The 15,620-nt window shown below is 37.6% G+C and overlaps 1 protein-coding gene across 6 annotated transcripts in view; it reads right to left on the minus strand.

The window, feature by feature from the left end:
- Positions 1 to 15,620, minus strand: part of USP45 (ubiquitin specific peptidase 45) — a gene marked incomplete at both ends in the record, with an annotated part of 70,528 nt that overhangs the window by 11,403 nt on the left and 43,505 nt on the right. For 3 of the 6 annotated variants that reach the window (XM_079716814.1, XM_079716815.1, XM_079716813.1), the window contains 3 exons: positions 116 to 172; positions 1,863 to 1,954; positions 3,850 to 3,931. In XM_079716814.1, coding sequence (XP_079572940.1) covers positions 116 to 172; positions 1,863 to 1,954; positions 3,850 to 3,931 — 231 coding nt within the window. Of the gene's footprint in view, positions 1 to 115; positions 173 to 1,862; positions 1,955 to 3,849; positions 3,932 to 15,620 lie in introns of those variants that run through there. The other 3 variants (XM_079716817.1, XM_079716816.1, XM_079716818.1) reach the window with 2 other exon arrangements.

Genomic DNA, 15,620 nt, shown 5'->3' on the forward strand with positions numbered 1-15,620 from the left:
TACTGTATATAAAAAGTAATGATGCTCAGATAGCTGATAATATACTCAACAAATGCCTAAATGTATGAATTTATAAATGCCCTTCACAAAAAGACTTAAGTTTTTTTCTCCTTACCCTTTCTTCTATTATAGGAAGTGAAATATCAATAAAAGGATCTTTTACTGTGGAGATCTTAAAAAGAAAACATATTAAGAACTTCAGTTAGAATTCTAATATAGACAATGTAGTTTTGTAAAGTCTTAAAGAAATCAAACTTCCCAGGCAACTAAAATCTTAAGTTAAAAAATGTTCCTGGAACAAACAGTAATTTAATTGGGTATAGCAACACATATTGTTAATCAAAACAAGATATCCCAAAACATCAATAAATGCAACCCAGGTGAATTTTATAATACTGTTAATATGACTAACCTGTAATACATAAAGTAACTTTAAAATAAACTGTGTTTAATAAAACTGATTAACTGAAGATATAAACATATTTTTGGTGAAATTATGGCCATAACATAAATAAAATATGAAATGTTAAGAAAAAGCCATGAAAAAAGCCAGAGAGCTTGACTGTGTTTTGTAGATTCTTTAGGATAATTCTATTTTAAAAAATACTCTCTAGCTTGTGAAAAAGAAATCAACTTCTATGTTGAATACACTAAAAATTTAAATGGGGTTTGACCATTGAACAAGGTGGGGCTTAGGGATGCTGATCCCCATCCCACCCAACCGTCAAAAATCAGAGTATAACTTTACGGTTGGTGCTCAGTATCCAGGGTTCCGCATCTGCAGATTCAACCAAATGCAGATTGTGTGGTACTGCAGTATTGATAGCATTTATTGAAAAAAATTTGCGTATTAGTGGGCCCTTGCAGTTTAAACCCATGTTGTTCAAGAGTCAACCGTAATATCATGATGACACATTCTGTGCTTCAGTATGACAGGCTAGAAGGAGATATTATATAATCCTGACTTTATAAAACTAGAGGGGAAAGGTACTCCATAATCTGGGACAGGAAGATGGACATAGACTCTCTTTTATGATTAAAATCTGACAGAAGTTGAAACCTATCATACACCACATGCTTTCAGAAATATTCCTTACCAAGCAACTGGAAACCTATAAAAATTTATACATTCTTTAAGAAGTTATTAAAGTACAGATGGCATTCAAAATGAAAATTATCACTAAATTCAAAGATGAGTCAAGTCTGCTTAAAAACAACTCCAACAAGTCAAATAAATGTAAACTTTAAAAGTAGATCAGCCAGGGGCTTCCCTGGTGGCGCAGTGGTTGAGAGTCTGCCTGCCGATGCAGGGGACATAGGTTCATGCCCCAGTACGGGAAGATCCCACATGCCGCGGAGAGGCTGGGCCCGTGAGCCATGGCCGCTGAGCCTGTGCTCCGCACGGGAAAGGCCACAGCAGTGAGAGGCCCGCGTACCAAAAAAAAAAAAAAAAAAAAAGTAGATCAGCCTAAATTACGTTATGACATTAAATTATTTCTCTTGGGATTACAATTTAGGGCAATGCATAATTATATTAACATAGTTACTCTCTTCGCAGAAGTTTCTCTTTCGTTTTCAATCCAAATGAGTAGCTAACACATTGCAGCATATTAAAATAGGCTAAATGAACTTCACAGGTGAGTCAAGAGGAAAAATTAGATAACACATTTACTTAAAAAAATTATACATTATGTTTATTTTCTAGAAGTGAAGGATATATTTTTAAAAGACTTACAAACTACCGTGTAGTCATGTGTGACAAATAAAAATAAATGACTGCTGATGATTACATGTGAAAGAAAACAATAAAAACAGTGTGACCATAATCTATTCCATGTTGAAGTGAATTCCAAAGTACCTACATTTGCACATTCTTCACACATGACTGTGCTAGTTAATTCACCAATAAAGATACGATCTATGAAGTTCATTTTCACACCTTCTCTTCCATATGCTGTAAAAATAATACTTTTAATGCAAAAAACATGTCAACCATTAACCTAACAATGTAACAGCCTTTTTTTTCCATTGAATCAAAAGAAATCTGAATAAGGCAGATATCCAGGACCATATTTAATAATATATTTCACTATATGATGTTATAATGTGTTTCTCCTTTACAATTCCACAGAGAAAATGTGACTATCAACTACTGTAGTCTCAAAGAAATAGCAAACTGTTCTTAAACTTAGGAGGTAAAATAAGTAGAGTATTAACCACTATTCATACCACACTCAACTGCTCCAACTAAACCCTTTAAAGCCTCTGTGCCTATCCTAGAGGTAGATAGAGGGATGGGAAAAGAGATTATGATTTAGGACTACAGATGCCAGGACCATAACTATGGCAACAACAGAGTAGTAAAAGACAAGTAAACACTGCATAGGATAAAGAACTAACATGGCAATTAATAACTCAGTTATATATGTAACTCCTGTTACATAAAAATGTTTAAATTATTTTCTTTGGGAAATATTTATAAATAAAAGAAAATTATACTTATGATTTGCTTCAAAATAATATGTAGTTGGGGGAGAACAGATGAAACATAATATACCATGAATTGAATGTAATTTAAGCGGGGTGATGGGCACACAGGTACATGGTCTTCATTATACTAGTCTCTCTAATGGAAGTTTGAAATTTTCCATAGTAAACCATGGGGAAAAACATATTCAAAAAACCTATTCACTCCTCTTTCAAACTTTTTTTCTATCCTTTTTGGATCTCTACCTTCAAATTTCATGCAAACGTTTTAAATCATTTTAGAACATTACTTGAAGCACTGAATGACGGAGCAGACTTTTATCTGGATATATCAATAAATATTTATTAATTATGATGATAACTATTTAGAAGTTATGTTAAACTAAGATGTTTCATTAACAAAAATTGTACAAGGGATTGAAAATAGGTTAAGATTACAAAACTGGAAAGAAGTGAAGCAATAAATGAGCAGTTATTCTAAACATGCACTAGATGGCACTATCTGAAAACAAGAGAACAAGTATACTTGAGAGTGTGTATTTTTCAAAATCTTGAACCTTTAACTGCACATCAAGTTTTGTCATACACAATCATAATGTATGTATATTTGTTTATAAATTACAGACGTGTAGTATGTACACATAATGCTACCAAAAAAAACCAGATGTTAAAAAAGAGAGTAAAATACAAATAATATTTTTAAACATTTTCTATAAATGATGACTACACATTACCACTAGTTACTATCTCAAGGCAGAATATACTTTCCAGACAAGGTAAATCGTTAATAACATGGGATATAAATCCACACTTAAATACTGATCACTGTAAATTATCATCTTTGATTAGTTAATCATTGTTTCTGCCTCATATTTTGGCTGATGAAGAGTCAACATTAGAAGTAGACATGTATGCTTGATTTAATAGTACTCTCATAAATAATAGTTTCCTTGCAGGAATTTTTCGAGCACTGAAGCATTTTGTCTAGTTAAGACTAGACAATATCCATAAATCCACCTATCTAAGCACACTTCAACTGCAAAAAGATACAATGTGATAAAAGTGAACTTCTAAGAGAGGTTGCTACTTTCAACAACCTTTCAAGTCTCCCATAAGATACTTCACTTAAGGGCATCAGTGTCAATCTGTATATTTGATATTAGTTTTACTTTTTAAAATTCACATGGATTCTAACATTTTCTTTCGATGACTCATTAGACTATCTTGAAGCCACAGGAATAAGTACACCCTCTTTTTAAGGCCGTTAGTTCACATAATGCTCAGTTCCTTTCCCTGCCCCGAAAAGAAACTTACAATATTTTCTTCTAGAAAAAAGTTTTAATAGTGAAAGAGTCAACATACCTTTGACTTTTTTTCTAGTTTCATCATCAGCAGTTTTAGTAGTTGGGTTGTTAAATGCTTTGAGAATGCCAGCTTGTATTCGCTATAAAACAAAGTAATAAGAATTTATTAAGAATCTATACTAGAATATATTCTTTCAAAGCATTATTTTATGTTCCTGTAAATAGAATCTGGTTTTAGTGCCAATCAACTCAAGCCTCATCCTCTTAATAAGAGGAGGACTTTCGAACAGCAAGGTACAGTGGATCTCAGTTCCCTAGTAAAATAAAATGACTGAATTTTTAAAAAAATCAAATATGTCCTTTCTTCTAGTTCTAAAATTCCATTAATGAATAATGCTCTAATGCCGAATTCTCCCCCAAACAAAAGTCAAGATTCCCAAGTTTAGGTTCTCTCTTGGGTTTAAAGCATTTTCCTCAGTCGACAAAAAGCAAGCAGCCTAGTCTCATTTTGCTTATAGGTTTAGAGTAAGTTCTCCTTTTCCCTTCTCTCCCCTATCTCTCCCGGTCTCCTGCCCCCTCCCTCCCTCTCCCCTACTCTGTCCCTAAAATGATTTACTCCTTAATTAGGATAAAAAGTAACAAATAGACCATAGGAAATTTCTTACCTATGAAGAAAATCTTAGTATAAATATATAAGAAGCTATTAAACTGGTCACTATGACCTCCATGCAGATTATTTTACTTATATACATAGATGACTAAAGTCCAGAATATTCTCCACAGCAAGAAGAAGAGCCCAAATCTTAATTGTTGTTTTATTTTAATTTAGTTGTCAATAACAATCATGTGTTAAAGTCATTAGCAGCTTTTAGTAAATGATAAGGTTTATGGTTCCACATCTCTTGCATGTGTTTTAGGAAAGATCCAACCTCACAAAAAACTCTCAGAATAAAACTATATATATTCCAAAAATAAACACATTTAAGCTAATAAATTATCATCTTTTACACTAATTATGGTCCTACTTAGTGGATGAATTTAATCTTCTTTAATTCACATTTTAACAGTGGGGTGAGGGGTGTTGATACAACAGTATTTTGGTGAGGTTATTGGAAAACACTCTCCATACATTATGTTGCGGCTAGAGTGAAAATTGTATGCCTATGGAGGACAATTTGGTAATAGCTATCAAAATTCCACATACATGCAATCTCGTTTCTATATTTATACAGATATACTTACACACATGCAAAATAACATATATACATTATTCATCATAGCATTGTTCATAAAAGCAAAAACACTGGAAACAACATATAAGCGATAATCGATAAGGAAATGGTTAGAATTGGTTAAAAAAAAAAAGGACACTTCCTATTTTCTGATATGGAAAGAATGCTACAATATCCTACCTGATAAAAAGGAAGGGGCATATATAGTAAATGCCACTTTTTGAAAAAAGAAAGGAAAAAATATATATATACACACCACCAAAAGAGAGCATAAACCAAGAAAGACAATAATGTGGTTTACAGGCAACAGCAGGGCCAACACATAGGAGAGGCAAAGGGAATTTTCAGGACCACAATAAGGAAGAATTCCAGAATGATGCCTACACATCTAATGTGGGAGGCAACCAATCCAGAACGGCGCAGTGACACTTAGGATATGGACGTATTGTTGACACCAAGATCTCTTCTGCCATTTTACCATGTTTTTAATCTGAGAACAGAACATACAGAGAATGAGCTGCTAATGTTATTCTCCCCTCCATGCCCTGCTGCCTGGATCAGCAGAGGATACACATTACCCCTCAGAATTGTTCTGCTCGGGCCTATACCTGACAGCCATGAGGTGGGCCATGAGAACTCAGAAGCAGAAAATACAATACAGAGCAGTCTCCAACCTTTTGGGATCAGAGAGCTAGTACCTGGTCTCTTCTGTACCTCTGCCAATTGACTTTGACAGGCGTGGCTCAGAACACATTCATGATCTTGCCTACTGACTTCCCCAGAAAGAGTTCTTGTAAACTCTGGGAAGCCAAAGCCAGACTATGTTCAGAGATTCTCTCATCTTTTTTGGGGGAAGCTTCATCCAATAATGGCAATAGGTTTGTGCTTGCTACCCAGTTTTTTTGTTTTTTGTTTGTTTGTTTGTTTTGCGGTACGCGGGCCTCTCACTGCTGTGGCCTCTCCCGTTGCAGAGCACAGGCTCCGGACACGCAGGCTCAGCGGCCATGGCTCACGGGCCCAGCCGCTCCGTGGCATGTGGGATCCTCCCAGACCGGGGCATGAACCCGTGTCCCCTGCATCGGCAGGCGGACTCCCAACCACTGTGCCACCAGGGAAGCCCTAAATTATTGACTTCTAAACTATTAGACTTTTGCTTTTTTATTTTATCCTAGCCACAAATTTATATTCTCTGCTATAAACTGTTAAAGAGTTAGTTAATAGGTAGTTCATCAAGCTGAATAAAATAAATAGGCTTAGGTCCATCTCCAACCTTTGACTGTTGTGCTTTGAACCATTTAGGTTTAAAAAAAAAAAAAAAGACTTTGGTTAGGGAGTGACTAACAACCACGGCACATTAATCATTTAGCAGTACCCATGTTCGACTAGTTCAAATCTCCATGTTAAACTTCTTTCAAGAATAATGCAAACACTCATAATTTAAGTTAGCTGAGATATTCTACCTTTAAAATAATCTTACCCAGTAATGTATTAAAGCAATATATCTTTGATAATGCAAATGTAATTATCATTAATTTAGAGATAGCTCAAATTAAAAGGAAAAAAGTAAAGAAGCATATATTTCTAAGGTAAAAGGCTGCCTATAAAAGAAGTTCTTATTGTGAATTTGATTTTATTTCACACATAAAAAATTTAGAATTTTTGCACAAATGATCCCTTTAGCTCTCTACTCAGCGAGTTATATTCCTCAACTTCAGAGTCATAAGAAAAAGACCCTAATGAAACAATATGAAAAGAGGTCAGTAGTTTTTAATCATCACTAGAAGAGCCTGGTGGCAGACATACCGCTGTAGCCTTCCTTCAATCAAAAAACACATGGCAGAGACAAACTACAACAGCAGCCCGATTAACAGCTGTGGAGTTCCCAGGACAGACAATGCAGCTCCTGCTTGGGTACTCACTGTAACTGACTGGCACGACTGTCCTTGCTTACGAGACTGAATAGATCCACGGACTTGACATTTTAATTCTGCCACACCATCTAAAACCCTCAAATAAAGGAAGAAAGATAAGAGCTTTCAAAAACCAATGTTTCCTGCTATACTGCCTGAGTTTTCAAGATACTGTGAATCATCATAATGCATCATTATGACAAAAGAATAATTTAATTGTAACAAAGAATGCCATCAGGTAATAAAAGTAAAACAGAAAAAAAAATTATAGGGATAGATTTTATTGTTTTATTTGTAATATCAACAGAGAAAAACATTGTAAAGAGTGACTTTTAATTCCATTTACAATGATACATGACCACCATGTAGCAAATGTATCTTGCAAATCATAGGGGAAAAAAAATTATTCTAGCAACTGATGGTTTGAATTAATCCTAAAGTAACTACTATGTCATCTGTAGGCTCAGAAGGTCAAAATGCAGTTACTACTCATAACACAAAGACAGAGCATCTCTTTCCACCTTACTACCTTGCATTGACCCCTTCAATAAGAGTATCAATAATATCAGAGTTATTAAATCAGAGTTAATACTTTTTTTCAAATAGTGAAATAATTATGGTTAAATTTTAAATAGCAAGCTTAAAAAATGGGTTATTTATACTAGTCACTGATGACCAAGCATTAAAATTAATAAGCAGTATTGGATAAAATTAGATAATTAGTTTGGAGGTCAGAAAGACATAAGTTTGAATCTCCATTCTTGATATCAGTTTCTAGATCTAAGAAAATGTGATCAAATATTAGCTCAGGGGGATTGTGTTATTGTCCCCAAACTTATTTAACTAATTACAAATCTCTTTACTGACTTTTTTCAAAACAAATTACAGGTAAAACATAAGGCAGAATTACCCGGTCAATTTAACAGTTTATTCAAATTATAACATATTCAAAATAACAGCAAATCCCCAAGTAACTAGCTAGTATAAATCATTTAAGAGACTGTTTTCTTCCCAATAAAAATTCTCAAGAAATACTGTCCATTTAAAGGGTAAGCACAGGGAATTCCATGGTGGTCCAGTGGTTAGGACTCGGTGCTTTCACTGCCAGGGGCACAGGTTTGATCCCTGGTCTCGGAACGAAGATACAACAAGCCATGAGGCATGGCCAACAAAAAAAACAGGGCGCGGCGCAGGGGGTAAGCACAGACAACATATTCAACAAACATTCACTGAGCACTACTGTGTGCAAGGCACATGGGATACCATGCCTTGAGGAGACCACAATCTAAGAGAGATGATAGACGTAAATCTAAATAGAAGGTAGTAGGGTTCATAATCAAAATACATAAAAATAGATGGCAGAAAGAGAGTGACACCTTCAGAAGTTGAATTCAACTAATTTAATATGAAAGTCTAACAACAGCCAATTAAGGATAGGATTGTAATATACACTGTTTGGTAGCAGGAGGGTATAATTAACTCATTCTTTATGATAATTTACGAAAAAATATTATAACCATAACTCTCTCTTCACTGAAAACTGGCCATTAGGAGTAAAGAAACACTACAATGTTATGTACAATTCAAACAAAGTAGAATTTTTTTTTTTAAAAAAAGGAGGTTGTGACTTCCGGGTAAGATGGCGGAAGAGTAAGACGCGGAGATCACCTTCCTCCCCACGGATACACCAGAAATACAGCTACACGTGGAACAACTCCTACAGAACACCTACTGAACGCTGGAAGAAGACCCCAGACCTCCCAAAAGGCAAGAAACTCCCCACATACCTGGGTAGGGCAAAGCGGAGAGATTCCCGCACAGAGGAGCGGTGCCGAGCGGCACTCACCAGCCCGAGAGGCTTGTCTGCTCGCCCGCCGGGGCAGGCGGCGCTGGAAGCTGAGGCTCGGGCTTCGGTCAGAGCGCAGGGAGAGGACTGGGGCTGGCGGCGAGAACTCAGCCTGAAGGGGGCTAATGTGCCACAGCTAGCCAGGAGGGAGTCCGGGAAAACTCTGGAGCTGCCGAAGAGGCAAGAGACTTTTCTTCCCTCTTGGTTTCCTGGTGCGCGAGGAGAGGGGATTAAGAGCACTGCTTAAGGGGGCTCCAGAGATGGGCGCGAGTCACGACTGAAAGCGCGGAGCCCAGTGACGGGCGTGGGACGCTGGGGCTGCTGCTGCCGCCGCCAAGAAGCCTGTGTGCGAGCGCAGGTCACTGTCCACACCGCCCTTCCGGGAGCCTGTGCAGCCTGCCACTGCCGGGGTCCCGGGATCCACTGCGGCTTCCCTGGGAGAACGCACGGCGCGCCTCGGGCTGGTGCAACGTCACGCCGACCTCTGCCGCTGCAGGCTCGCCCCGCACTCCGTGCCCCCCCTCCCGCCCGGCCTGAGAGAGCCAGAGTCCCCGAAGAGGCTGCTCCTTTAACCCTGTCCTGTCTGAGCGAAGAACAGACGCCCTCCGGCGACCTACACGCAGAGGCGGGGCCAAATCCAAAGCTGAGACCCAGGAGCTGTGAGAACAAAGAAGAGAAAGGGAAACCTCTCCCAGCAGCCTCAGAAGCAGCGGATTAAAGCTCCACAATCAACTTGTTGTACCCTGCATCTGTGGAATACATGAATAGACAACAAATCATCCCAAATTGAGGAGCCAGGAGTCAGTGCTGTGCCTCTGAGGTGGGAGAGCCAACCTCAGGACACTGGTACACAAGAAACCTCCCAGCTCCACATAATATCAAACGGAGAAAATCTTCCAGAGATCTCCATCTCAACACCAGCACCCAGCTTCACTCAACGACCAGCAAGCTACAGTGCTGGACACCCTATGACAAACAACGAGCAAGACAGGAACACAACGCCACCCATTAGCAGAGAGGTGGCCTAAAATCATAAAAAGTCCGCAGACACCCCAAAACACACCACCAGACGTGGACCTGCCCACCAGAAAGACAAGATCCAGCCTCATCCACCAGAACACAGTCCCCTCCACCAGGAAGCCTACACAACCCACTAAACCAACCTTAGCCACTGGGGACAGACACCAAAAACAACGGGAACTACGAACCTGCAGCCTGCAAAAAGGAGACCCCAAACACAGTAACATAAGCAAAATGAGAAGACAGAAAAACACACAGCAGGAAAAGGAGCAAGATAAAAACCCACCAGACCTAACAAATGAAGAGGTAATAGGCAGTCTACCTGAAAAAGAATTCAGAATAATGATGATAAAGATGATCCAAGATTCTATTTCCCAGATCCAAAATCTTGGAAATAGAATAGACAAAATGCAAGAAACAGTTAACAAGGACCTAGAAGAACTAAAGATGAATCAAGCATCGATTAAAAACACAATAAATGAAATAAAAAATACTCTAGATGGGATCAATAGCAGAATAACTGAGGCAGAAGAACGGATAAGTGAGGTGGAAGATAAAATAGTGGAAATAACTGCTGCAGAGCAAAATAAAGAAAAAAGAATGAAAAGAACAGAGGACAGTCTCAGAGACCTCTGGGACAACATTAAACGCACCAACATTCGAATTATAGGGGTTCCAGAAGAAGAAGAGAAAAAGAAAGGGACTGAGAAAATATTTGAAGAGATTATAGTTGAAAACTTCCCTAATATGGGAAAGGAAATAGTTAATCAAGTCCAGGAGGCACAGAGAGTCCCATACAGAATAAATCCAAGGAGAAATACGCCAAGACACATATTAATCAAACTGTCAAAAATTAAACACAAAGAAATCATATTAAAAGCAGCAAGGCAAAAACAACAAGTAACACACAAGGGAATCCCCATCAGGATAACAGCTGATCTCTCAGCAGAAACTCTACAAGCCAGAAGGGAGTGGCAGGACATAATTAAAGTGATGAAGGAGAAAAACCTGCAACCAAGACTACTCTACCCAGCAAGGATCTCATTCAGATTTGATGGAGAAATTAAAACGTTTACAGACAAGCAAAAGCTGAGAGAGTTCAGCACCACCAAACCAGCTTTACAACAAATGCTAAAGGAACTTCTCTAGGCAAGAAACACAACAGAAGGAAAAGACCTACAATAACGAACCCAAAACAGTTAAGAAAATGGGAATAGGAACATACATATCGATAATTACCTTAAATGTAAATGGACTAAATGCTCCCACCAAAAGACACAGATTGGCTGAATGGATACAAAAACAAGACCCATATATATGCTGTCTACAAGAGACCCACTTCAGACCTAGAGACACATACAGACTGAAAGTAAGGGGATGGAAAAAGATATTCCATGCAAATGGAAACCAAAAGAAAGCTGGAGTAGCAATTCTCATATCAGACAAAATAGACTTTAAAATAAAGACTACTAGAAGAGACAAAGAAGGACACTACATAATGATCAAGGGGTCGATCCAAGAAGAAGATATAACAATTGTAAATATTTATGCACCCAACATAGGAGCACCTCAATACATAAGGCAAATACTAACAGCCATAAAAGGAGAAATCGACAGTAACACAATCATAGTAGGGGACTTTAACACCCCACTTTCACCAATGGACAGATCATCCAAAATGAAAATAAATAAGGAAACACAAGCTTTAAGTGATACATTAAACAAGATGGACTTAATTGATATTTATAGGACATTCCATCCAAAAACAACAGAATACACATTTTTCTCAAGTGCTCATGGAACATTCTCCAGGATAGATCATATCTTGGGTCACAAATCAAGCCTTGGTAAATTTAAGAAAATTGAAATTGTATCAAGTATCTTTTCCGACCACAATGCTATGAGACTAGATATCAATTACAGGAAAAGAGCTGTAAAAAATACAAACACATGGAGGCTAAACAATACACTACTTAATAACGAAGTGATCACTGAAGAAATCAAAGAGGAAATTTAAAAATACCTAGAAACAAATGACAATGGAGACACGACGACCCAAAACCTATGGGATGCAGCAAAAGCAGTTCTAAGAGGGAAGTTTATAGCAATACAATCCCACCTTAAGAAACAGGAAACATCTCGAATAAACAACCTAACCTTGCACCTAAAGCAATTAGAGAAAGAAGAACAAAAACATCCCAAAGTTAGCAGAAGGAAAGAAATCATAAAAATCAGATCAGAATAAATGAAAAAGAAATGAAGGAAACGATAGCAAAGATCAATAAAACTAAAAGCTGGTTCTTTGAGAAGATAAACAAAATTGATAAACCATTAGCCAGACTCATCAAGAAAAAAAGGGAGAAGACTCAAATCAATAGAATTAGAAATGAAAAAGGAGAAGTAACAACTGACACTGCAGAAATACAAAAGATCATGAGAGATTATTACAAGCAACTCTATGCCAATAAAATGGACAACCTGGAAGAAATGGACAAATTATTAGAAATGCACAACCTGCCAAGACTGAATCAGGAAGAAATAGAAAATATGAACAGACCAATCACAAGCACTGAAATTGAAACTGTGATTAAAAATCTTCCAACAAACAAAAGCCCAGGACCAGATGGCTTCACAGGCAAATTCTATCAAGCATTTAGAGAAGAGCTAACACCTATCCTTCTCAAACTCTTCCAAAATATAGCAGAGGGAGGAACACTCCCAAATGCATTCTACGAGGCCACCATCACCTTGATACCAAAACCAGACAAGGATGTCACAAAGAAAGAAAACTACAGGCCAATATCACTGATGAACATAGATGCAAAAATCCTCAACAAAATACTAGCAAACAGAATCCAACAGCACATTAAAAGGATCATACACCATGATCAAGTGGGGTTTATTCCAGGAATGCAAGGATTCTTCAATATACGCAAATCAATCAACGTGATACACCATATTAACAAATTGAAGGAGAAAAACCATATGATCATCTCAATAGATGCAGAGAAAGCTTTCGACAAAATTCAACACCCATTTATGATAAAAACCCTGCAGAAAGTAGGCATAGAGGGAACTTTCCTCAACATAATAAAGGCCATATATGACAAACCCACAGCCAGCATCGTCCTCAATGGTGAAAAACTGAAACCATTTCCACTAAGATCAGGAACAAGACAAGGTTGCCCACTCTCACCACTCTTATTCAACATAGTTTTGGAAGTTTTAGCCACAGCAATCAGAGAAGAAAAGGAAATAAAAGGAATCCAATCGGAAAAGAAGAAGTAAAGCTGTCACTGTTTGCAGATGACATGATACTATACATAGAGAATCCTAAAGATGCTACCAGAAAACTACTAGAGCTAATCAATGAATTTGGTAAAGTTGCAGGATACAAAATTAATGCACAGAAATCTCTGGCATTCCTATATACTAATGATGAAAAATCTGAAAGTGAAATCAAGGAAACACTCCCATTTACCATTGCAACAAAAAGAATAAAATATCTAGGAATAAACCTACCTAAGGAGACAAAAGACCTGTATGCAGAAAATTATAAGACACTGATGAAAGAAATTAAAGATGATACAAATAGATGGAGAGATGTACCATGTTCTTGGATTGGAAGAATCAACATTGTGAAAATGACTCTACTACCCAAAGCAATCTACAGATTCAATGCAATCCCTATCAAACTACCACTGGCATTTTTCACAGAACTAGAACAAAAAATTTCACAATTTGTATGGAAACACAAAAGACCCCGAATAGCCAAAGCAATCTTGAGAACGAAAAACGGAGCTGGAGGAATCAGGCTCCCTGACTTCAGACTATACTACAAAGCTACAGTAATCAAGACAGTATGGTACTGGCACAAAAACAGAAAGATAGATCAATGGAACAGGATAGAAAGCCCAGAGATAAACCCACGGACATATGGTCACCTTATCTTTGATAAAGGAGGCAGGAATGTACAGTGCAGAAAGGACAGTCTCTTCAATAAGTGGTGCTGGGAAAACTGGATAGGGACATGTAAAAGTATGAGATTAGATCACTCCCTAACACCATACACAAAAATAAGCCCAAAATGGATTAAAGACCTAAATGTAAGGCCAGACACTATCAAACTCTTAGAGGAAAACATAGGGAGAACACTCTATGACATAAATCACAGCAAGCTCCTTTTTGACCCACCTCCTAGAGAAATGGAAATAAAGACAAAAATAAACACATGGGACCTAATGAAACCTCAAAGCTTTTGCACAGCAAAGGAAACCATAAACAAGACCAAAAGACAACCCTCAGAATGGGAGAAAATATTTGCAAATGAAGCAACTGACAAAGGATTAATCTCCAAAATTTATAAGCAGCTCATGCAGCTCAATAACAAAAATGGGCAGAAGACCTAAATAGACATTTCTCCACAGAAGATATACAGACTGCCAACAAACACATGAAAGGATGCTCAACATCTTTACTCATTAGAGAAATGCAAATCAAAACTACAATGAGATATCATCTCACACCAGTCAGAATGGCCATCATCAAAAAATCTAGAAACAATAAATGCTGGAGAGGGTGTGGAAAAAAGGGAACACTCTTGCACTGCTGGTGGGAATGTGAATTGGTACAGCCACTATGGAGAACGGTATGGAGGTTCCTTAAAAAACTACAAATAGAACTACCATATGACCCAGCAATCCCACTACTGGGCATATACCCTGAGAAAACCATAATTGAAAAAGAGACATGTACCAAAATGTTCATAGCAGCCCTATTTACAATAGCCCAGAAATGGAAACAACCTAAGTGTCCATCATCGGATGAATGGGTAAAGAAGATGTGGCACATATATACAATGGAATATTACTCAGCCATAAAAAGAAATGAAATTGAGCTATTTGTAATGAGGTGGATGGACCTAGAGTCTGTCATACAGAGTGAAGTAAGTCAGAAAGAGAAATACTGTATGCTGACACATATATATGGAATTTAAGAAAAAAAAATGTCATGAAGAACATAGGGGTAAGACAGGAATAAAGACACAGACCTACTAGAGAATGGACTTGAGGATATGGGGAGGGGGAAGGGTAAGCTGTGACAAAGTGAAAGAGCGGCATGGACATATATACACTACCAAACGTAAGGTAGATAGCTAGTGGGAAGCAGCCGCATAGCACAGGGAGATCAGCTCGGTGCTTTGTGACCGCCTGGAGGGGTGGGATAGGGAGGGTGGGAGGGAGACGCAAAAGGGAGGGGATATGGGAACATATGTATATGTATAAGTGATTAAATTTGTTATAAAGCAAAATAAATAAATAAATTTAAAAAAAAAAAAAAAGGAGGTTGTGACCACCTAGAGGGGTGGGATAGAGAGGATAGGAGGGAGATGCAAGAGGGAGGAGATATGGGGATATATGTATATGTATACTTGATTCACTGTGTTATAAAGCAGAAACTAACACACCATTGTAAAGCAATTATACTCCAATAAAGATGTTAAAAAAATAAAAAATTTAAAAAATAAAATAAAATCCGCTTCACAGCAATTAACATACAGAAAAAAAAAAAAAGGAGGGTCCACCCTGCCTAGTAACATAGTAAACACCTACCACAAACATATCAGCACTTCATTTTCACCTGGTTGCTCTACTACCACATTAATATTTAGATTAAGAAGGGTATTCACCTTGAACAGAAAACAGGATTTCACCTGTTACTAACAATTATGATTGGCAGGGGCTGCCCAGAGTGCTATGTTGAGAATGATTCTGAGACTGAACCCTGACTCAGTGGAACTGTTATGAATGATTAGCAGGGT

This window comes from Hyperoodon ampullatus (assembly GCF_949752795.1).
Source record: "Hyperoodon ampullatus genome assembly, chromosome: 12".
NCBI lineage: Eukaryota > Metazoa > Chordata > Mammalia > Artiodactyla > Ziphiidae > Hyperoodon > Hyperoodon ampullatus.